Source organism: Carlito syrichta, unplaced genomic scaffold (genome assembly GCF_000164805.1).
Source record: "Carlito syrichta isolate Samal-C Ts95f unplaced genomic scaffold, Tarsius_syrichta-2.0.1 Scaffold315839, whole genome shotgun sequence".
NCBI classification, from domain to species: Eukaryota; Metazoa; Chordata; class Mammalia; order Primates; family Tarsiidae; genus Carlito; species Carlito syrichta.
Genome location: NW_007259935.1, coordinates 608,000 through 616,911, shown reverse-complemented (window position 1 = coordinate 616,911; position 8,912 = coordinate 608,000). Strand labels below are relative to the sequence as shown.

Genomic DNA, 8,912 nt, shown 5'->3' with positions numbered 1-8,912 from the left:
TTTTTTATTTAAGATTTGAGAAATGGTGCTTTGTGTTATGTGATCTAGAGATTTATATGTTGATTGATTCTAACCTGGGTGCACATATATAATATGTGGCAATTTAAACATTTTTTATTTTAGCTTTTTTTAAAAAATTTTTATTTTAAATATGTGGGATACAATTCAGGGTTAGGTATACAAATGTTCATTATGCAGGTACCCTTGTTGATGAAGTGTGCCCCCCAACTTTTTAAGATATATGTTATTTGACTTACTTTTTGTTTTAACTAGGTAACCGGGAAAAAGGCATATGCTACAAGCCAGGAAATTTTTGAAGCAGTTAAATCATTGTGGATGAAAGGCAACAAAAACGAGTCACTTCCTGAACCTAAAGAAAAAGCTAAGGTAGAGTTTAAATGGACCAAAAAGATGGACATTTAGTTTTGTTTGGATAGGTGTTGGCTAGTAATGAAGGTACTGGACAGACGTTAAAGATAGAATGACAGTAGTTGAAGGAATATGGCATAATTTAGAATATTTTGTTTAATAAAATGTTTACTTATGAAGTAAAAATCTTTTTGGTAAACAGCTAGGAAACACTGCTGAAATAGAAATACCTGCAAAAACAGCTCATGTCCTGAACCACTCAGTGCCTTTGCCAACAGAACTCAGCTCTGAAACAAAGACCAAATCAGAATCTACCTCAGGTTTGTTTGGAATAATTCAATTTTGTTTTCATTCTTTTCTTAAATAATTTGATAGATTATAATTAGTAGTTTAGACTTATAGATGTATTTTCTTCATAAATGTTTTGCCTTTGTCATATATGTAATTTGTATTTCTTCTTAGGTTATGGTGTATTTAGGTACCTGGGATTTTTTTAAATTGTCACATAGTTCATAATACAGAGTTTTGATTGTGGCAGTATAAGTAGCATTGACAGGTTGATTGAGTGAAGTATTTAATATCACTTTATAAATGTAAGCTATTTTGCTAGGTGAGGTAAAACGTGCCTTTCTGACTTCTAACAATTTACAGGTCTGAGTCACACCTGCATAAAGAAATATGAGCTTCTATTTCTTATGCCATTTACCTGTCAGTCTCTTTGTTGCTCGTGGTTTCCACCATCCATAGTTTTATTAAGTTTAGGTACCAAGAGAAATAAATTATGCTATTCAGTCTTCACTCCCAATGCAAAACAAAACAAAAAGCTCTGCTGATCAGTAATTATTCTCATTTTCTGGTGAAGAGACTGAGACTCAGGAAGCTGAAATAACTTGCACCAAATCATACAGATTGTGAGTAGCAGAGCTGTGTTTATAGCCCAAATCTTCGTGACACCAAAGTCTAAGCACTTTCCATTGTGTATAGAATATCTACTTTAAATAAAATTTAGCCTCTAATCTCATTAGCCTCCTCTCTCACTTAATCTTTATAAAAATTATCAATGAATAACAAATCTGATTTGAGTTTTATTGTTTTCCTCTATCACCTCTCCTTTCTAATCAAGACAATTTATGCAGTTTTTAGATTCTCTCTGAATAATCCAAAATTGACCATATTCCCACAAGAATATAATGTATCTGGTCATTTTTCTAAATGCCTGTCAATTCAAGAGTATCTTTGTGAAGATGAAACATTCTGCAGCTTAACAGTGGGGCCAAAACTATCTCTAACTAATGTCCTCGCACATCTGAATTCTGAAACCCTTTATCCTCACCTGTCTTGGATGAGGCAATATATGAAAAGCATTCTAATGAGACATGCTGAGGGAGAAAGACATGCCAGTTTACTAAACATTATCATATATGTCTTAGTTTGGGCTGCTATAAAAAATGACATAGAATGGGTGACTTATAAACAACAGAAACTTACTTCTCACAATTCTAGAGACTGAAAGTTTGAGATCAGAGTTCTGGTGATAGCCTCCTTTTGGCATGTAGACAGGCTACTTTCCCATTATATCCTCATATGGCAAAGAGCAGAGGGAAACAAGCTCTCTCTGGACTCATAAAGGCACTAATCCCATTCATGAGGGCTCCACTCTCCTCACTTCATTTAATCCTAATTACCTATCAAGGCTCCACATCCTAATTCTATTACATTAGGGATTAGTGTCACAGCATGTGAATTTTGGGAGGACACAAGCATTCACTCCATAACAGTTTATCCTTCAGAGTTGATCATATAGTACACCCTTGGGGTTTATAATTTCTGCATTTCATGTGTAATCTAATGAGAAACAGTAAGGATTGTGAACACAGGTTTTATAATAAGACTTTAATCTAAATCCTGGATCTATGACCTGGGGCAAGTTACCAATGCCTCAAGCCTCAATCTCCTCATTCATAAAAGGGTGACAATATAGCACTCATATGGTTGTTGTTAGGATTAAATGAGATACTTCATGCAAAGCTCTAACAATAATGTAAAGCACATACTAAGTGATCAATGAGTATTTAAAGATATCATTGTTATCATTTGCCCAGAGTAATCTGCCAGTCTGCTGATAAGCAAATTTTCATTTAGCACACTTTAAAAGCAAGTCACTTAGCTAGTGAGCCTAGCCATGGTGACTGCTAATCATCATACAGAATAGATTGGGTATACTGTGCAACTATATGTTGTGGCTCTGAATATGAGTTTTGTTGTTCTCTACCACCCTATAAACATTTATGGTAAAAGTTATGTTATTTGGAGAATCACAAATTTAGAAGTCTTGCCTCATGGACTTCTTCAAGAATCTGATGAAAGCAGATGGAATCTCTTACAGTTTTATAAAACTAATGTCCTCTAAAGCAGGGGTTGGCAAACTAGCCCAGTGCCAAATCTGGCTCACTGCCTGTTTCTGCAAGCCAACAGTGGTTTCTACATGTTTTAGATGGTTGAAAAAATCAAAAGAATACTATTTCTTGACAAGTGAAAATTATATGAAATTTAACTCTCAATGTCCATAAATAAAGTTTAGTTAGAACATAGCCACACTCATACATTTACTTATTGTCTATGACTTATTTCACACTATAATGGTAGAGTCAGAGTTGTGACAAAGACCACATGATCCACAAAGTCACTAATAAAATTACTCCTGGTCTTTTATAGAAAAAAAAATTGTCAATTCCTGTTTTAGAGAGATGGAATGTGCCACATATATATGTGACTCATCTCCCCCCTCATAATATTTGCCAGACTTTTTGTGGATTAGGAGACTAAATAGCCAGTCTCAAAACCTCTGAAGGGCAAAACCAAATTTCCTACAGCTTTTTAATGCTGAAGAAACAGTCTAATGAGATTGTCGATCAGAAGCTTGGGAGTACCATACCTAAAAAACAACAGGGAGGAACTAGAGGTTGACTGACTCTTACTAAACCTAGAACCCAGCCCAGACTTAGCTGAATGTCATCCTGATTTTATACACAAGAAAGAAAAACAGAATTTCTAACAATCCTAACTTCACCTAGCACTTAGTGGTCTGTCCTATCTTTTATACCTAACTTGCTTAAAATATCAATGAAATAATATGTGTGAACTAAGTTATCAGTGAACAGATATTACATAATGGCTATTTGAGGCAATAATTCATTGCTGCCTTCTAACTTTAAACATCTTTATTTCTTTCCTATTTGTTATAACAAATATTTTTAAATTTTGCTATAAAGCCTTGAGCAGAAAATGTTTTTTATTAGAGATGAAAAATATGATAAAGTGCAAAGAAAAGCATCATAACCATTAGGGCATTCGGATTCAAAAATAGTTTTATGACAGCTCATCCTCTGGAACGATAAGAGAGCCCTTAATCAGCTTAAGGGGTGAAGAAGTTTCTAAGAAAAATATAATTCTTGACAATATAGAAATTAATACGGAAACATAAAGACCATGAATAGCCAAAACAATCCTTAGCAAAAGAAACAAAGCAGGAGGGATCACACTTCCAGACTTTACACTTTATTGCAAAGCTACAATAATCAAAACAGCCTGGTATTGGTACAAGAACCAATGGAACAGGATAGAGATTCTGGAAGCAAAGCCTCAATTTCTCAACCAACTCATCCTTCACAAAGCTTCCACCAACAACACTGGGGAGAGGAGAATCTATTCAGTAAATGGTGCTGGGAAAACTGGCTAACACATGCAGAAGATTGAAACGGGATCCCTACTTATCACCACACACAAAAATTAACTCTAAATGGAACAAAGACCTAAATGTAAAACCTCAAACTATAAGAATCTTAGAAAATGCAGGAGACACCTTTATGGGAATTGGAAATGGCAACCAATTCCTATTCAGAACCCTAAATGTCCATACCTTAAGAAATAAGATAGACAAGTGGAACCTCATCAAACTAACGAGCTTCCGCAAAACAAAAGAAACCATCAAGAGAGCAGGGAGACCGCCCACAGAATGGAAAAAATATTTGCCAACCGTGTATCTGACAAAGGCCTAATATCTAGGATCTACCAGGAACTCAAACACACCAAAAGAAAAAAAAAAACAGCCCCATTAGAAAGTGGACAAAAGACATGAATAGACACTTCTCAAAAGAAGATATATGGGCAGCTAACAAACACATGAAAAAGTGCTCAGCCTCACTTATCATCAGAGAAATGCAAATCAAAACCACATTAACATACCACCTTACTCCAGTAAGAATGACCATCATTAATAAAACAAACAGCAACAGATGCGATGATGCAGAGAGAAAGGAACGCTTCTACACTGCTGGTGGGAATGCAAACTAGTGCAACCTCTTTGGAAGACAGTGTGGTGATTTCTGAAACAACTAGAAATTGACCTTCTATATGACCCAACAATTCCCCTATTGAGAATATAACCAGAGGAACTCAAATCATTCTACAGAAAAGATACCTGCACATGCATGTTTGTTGCAGCTCTATTCACAATAGCAAAAACCTGGAACCAACCATGTTGCCCATTGAAGCTGAATTGGATTAAAAAAATGTGGTAAATATACACAATGGAATTTTATGCAGCCATAAAGGACGAACATGTGGACTTCGCAGCAACTTGGATGTATTTAGAGTCAATAATACTCAGTGTTCTATCACAGAAACAAAGAACAGAGTACCATATGATTTCACTCATAAGTGGACCTTGAACAATTATTATAATACTATAAGAAATGGATTGGCAAACTGTGAATCCCTAGTGGGAAACTGTCAGGGGAGGGGGGGTGGAATTGACAGTTGAGGGAAACTGCTAGGGGAGAGAGGGGCATATCTCATCAACAAGGGTACCTGTATAATCAAAGTTTGTATACCTAGGCCTGAATTGTACCCCACATCTTTATATTGAAAAAAAAATAAGCCAGGCTCGGTGGCTCAGCCTGTGATCCCGCGCCTTTGGGAGGCTGAGGTGAGTGGATTGCCTGAACCCGAGGGTTCGAGACCCGCCTGGGCAACTTGGCGAGACCTCATCTCTACAATAAATCAAAAAATCAGCCAGGCGTGGTAGTGCATGCCTGTAATTGCGGCTACTTGGAAGGCTGAGGTGGAAGGATCGCTGGAGCCCAGCAGGTGGAGGCTGCGGTGGCCAGGAGCAGCCACTGCACTCCAGTCTGGGCGACAGAGTGAGACTCCAACTCAAAAAAAAATAATAATAATAATAATAATAATTCTTAATTGCTCAGGAGACATGTGATGAAGCTTTTCTAAAAAGACAAATGACCTACACTAAATAGTTCTGAACTAGAGGAATCCATATCACAATTACTTGAGGTTTTTTTGTTTTTGTTTGGCTTTGTTTGTTTGTTTTGAAATTAACAGACCCAGATTCTACCCAACAATTATTAATCTGAATCTTCAGATGTGAGACTTCCAAGCAGTTGGGTTTTTAGGAAAACCTCCATAGGGAATTTTGATGTATATTCCTCTAGTTAATAATGTCTGATCTAAGCTGTGGAAAAAATAAAATCTTGAAACCTTTTAAGACATGTTGAGGGGTGAAGATCAAAAGGACCTTTCCAATCCAGCAAATTGGGATAAGCTGAATCTTTGATCAGACTTTGGACAAGAATATAAATTAAAGAAGTGTGTAGACATGCTAGAGGACTTCGTCAATTGATGGACATTTTAAAGCAAATTTGACACATTGAGACATATAAAATAATTATTTGTCATATATATACTGTAGTATGTCTGCTCAATAAAGAAGAAAACTGTTCCATAACATTTTGTCACTTGTACTGAGCAATGGCTTCCACCTGGTGGCAGTAGAGATACATTTGTGAAAAGAACCTGTCAAGAGCAGAATCACTGTCAGGTTTTTAACCTTTTCACCTTTTTTTGTACTGCAACCTCTTCTCAGAATAATATTTTGAAATAAAGAAAATAAGATACATAGTAATATATGAGCTTCCTTAAATGTATTAAACAATATCTAACAGTAGGTCTAATAACGACCATAATTTTCAAGTAGTAGTGAGCGTAAATACTTTGAGATAATCTGTAACTGTAATGTTACATGAAAATATCTGTGATTTCTATTTATGATGAAGCTTAAGGTATTGGTAATATTCTTGTGTTTTGTTGCCTACATTCATTATTGAAGAAAATGTCCATTTTTGGTCATAGGTTAGTGAAATTAAAGATAATTTTTTTTCCAATTGAAGTTAATAGATCACGAGTTGTATAACTGACCATCAAAGGGCAACAGGTTAAGAATATCTGTCCTATGGAGAACTTGTACTGTCATAAGTAGTGATTACTTATAAATAAAGTTTAAAAATATCTATATTTGGTAAAGCTACATATAGGTATATCACTTTTTATAAAATAGAAAATGTTTCTGTAAAGATAGGTGTAAGATAAATCATTGTAATATAATCTATTTCTCCCCTTTGTTTTCATTATAAAACTAGAAATTGTTATTTCATGGAAAAAAGTGTGGATACCAAATTCAATAAAATTAATTTTAAAACAAATCAGGCTTTTAAAAACATATTTAAAGAAAAAAATTTCTGAAAAATAATTTTAGTATTATATCACTAAGTCTAAAAATAGTTGTCTCTTGCCTACTTAACCATGCACAAGATATTGTATGCAGCATTTTGTGTACACTATTATATTTAATATTTAATACTAAAAATAATTATATGACATTGTTACTATTATAGCCCCCATTTTATAGAAGAGCCAGGTTGTTGTGTTGGGGTCACATAAACCTGAATTTAGTCCTGGCTCCACCACTTTTCAGCTGAAAGATATCGGTCAGGTTACTTATCCTTTCTAAGTTAAAATGTCCTTATTTGTAAAACAAATATAATATAAAAGTCATATCTACCTCATGGTAGCAATATGTGATGATGCATGCAAATAACCTAGCAACTTGCCTGGCACATTGTGAAGATCATCATTGATACACAGGTTGCCAAATCCAGAAGTTGACTCTCAGTTTCCATCTTATGTAATCCATCAGTAAACTTTGATACAGGTGAAACTTCCCACCTCCTTCAAACAATTTGTTCACTTGGCCTGTGGGATATCATTTGCTATTGTTTCTTTCATTTTACTCACTGACTTTCCTCCTGTGTCTTCTCTGCTACATCCATCTTCTTAACCTTCCCTAATCTTCTTAACACAAAGAGCTCCTTCCTAGGACCCTTCTCTGACTCTAGATGATCTCATATAGCCCCATAGTTATAAATGTCGTATATAGGATAGGATTGTAAAATTTATAAACAAGCCTAGCCTTCCTCTGAACTCTACAGACTCACATTTCTAGCTGGCTACTCAGAACTTGTGCACAGATGTTTACTGAGCAATTCAAATTTTTGTTTTATTTTTTATTTTAAAGATGTGGGCTACAATTCAGGTTTAGGTATAGAAGTGGTCATTACACAGGTGAAGTTTGGGCCTCCCACTTGTCTGTACTTCGCTTGAGATCAGGTACCCTTATTAATGTTATGTGCTTTCCCCTTCCCTGGCAGTGATTTGCTACTGCCAATCTCTTTCATGTAGTATTATGATAAATGTTCAGGGTTCACTTATGAGTGAGAACATATGGTACTCAGTTCTTTGTTTCTGTGATAGATCACTGAGTATGAAAGACTCCAAATCCATCCAAGTTGCTGCAAAGTCCATAATTTTGTCCTTTTTTATGACTGTGTAATATTCCATTATGTATATGTACCACTTTTAAAAATACAGTCCAGTTTAGCTGGGCAGCACAGTGAGTTCCATGTTTTTGCTATTGTGAAGAATGCTGCAACAAACATATGTGCACAGGTAGCTTTTTTGTAGAATGATTTGAGTTCCTCTGGGTATATTCCCAGAAGGGGGATTGCTATGTCAATGGAAGTTGATATTTAGATCTTTTAGAAATCTTCACACTGTTTTCTACAGAGGTTGTACTAGTTTATACTCCCACCAACAGTGTAGAAGCATTCCCTTTTCTCCACATCCTTGCCAGCATCTGTTGGTTTTTGTTTTATTAATGATGGCACTTCTTACTGGAGTTAGGTGTTATCCCAATGTGGTTTTGATTTTTATTTTGCTGATGATTAATGCGACTGTTCATTTTTTCATGTGTCTATTGGCTACTTGTATGTCTTCTTTTAGAAGTGTCTATTCATACCTTTTGTTCACTTATTTTTTTCCTATTTCAATTTTTATTTTAAAATTATGGGGTACAATTTAGGGTGAGGTATACAAATATTCATTGTGCAGGTACCCTTGTTGATGAGGTGTGCCCCTCCCTTCCCCAGGCAGATATTGACTACTGTCAATCCTACTTCTCCCCACCCCCGCAGTTTCCTGCTAGTGTCAATCCCTTTTTTTTTTTTTCTTTTTTTTTGAGTTGGAGTCTGACTCTGTCGCCCAGACTGGAGTGCAGTGGCCGTTCCTGGCCACCACAGCCTTGACCTGCTGGGCTCTGGCGATCCTTCCGCCTCAGCCTTCCAAGGAGCTGGAAC

The 8,912-nt window shown here is 35.7% G+C and overlaps 1 protein-coding gene across 1 annotated transcript in view; it reads left to right on the top strand.

The window, feature by feature from the left end:
* Positions 1-273: 273 nt before the first annotated feature.
* Positions 274-8,912, top strand: part of APOOL (apolipoprotein O like) — a gene marked incomplete at its 5' end in the record, with an annotated part of 15,977 nt that continues 7,338 nt past the window's right edge. Inside the window, 2 exons of the mRNA XM_008073427.1 lie at positions 274-387; positions 572-689. Of these exons, the coding sequence (XP_008071618.1) occupies positions 274-387; positions 572-689 (232 nt within the window). The remainder of the gene's footprint in view (positions 388-571; positions 690-8,912) is intronic.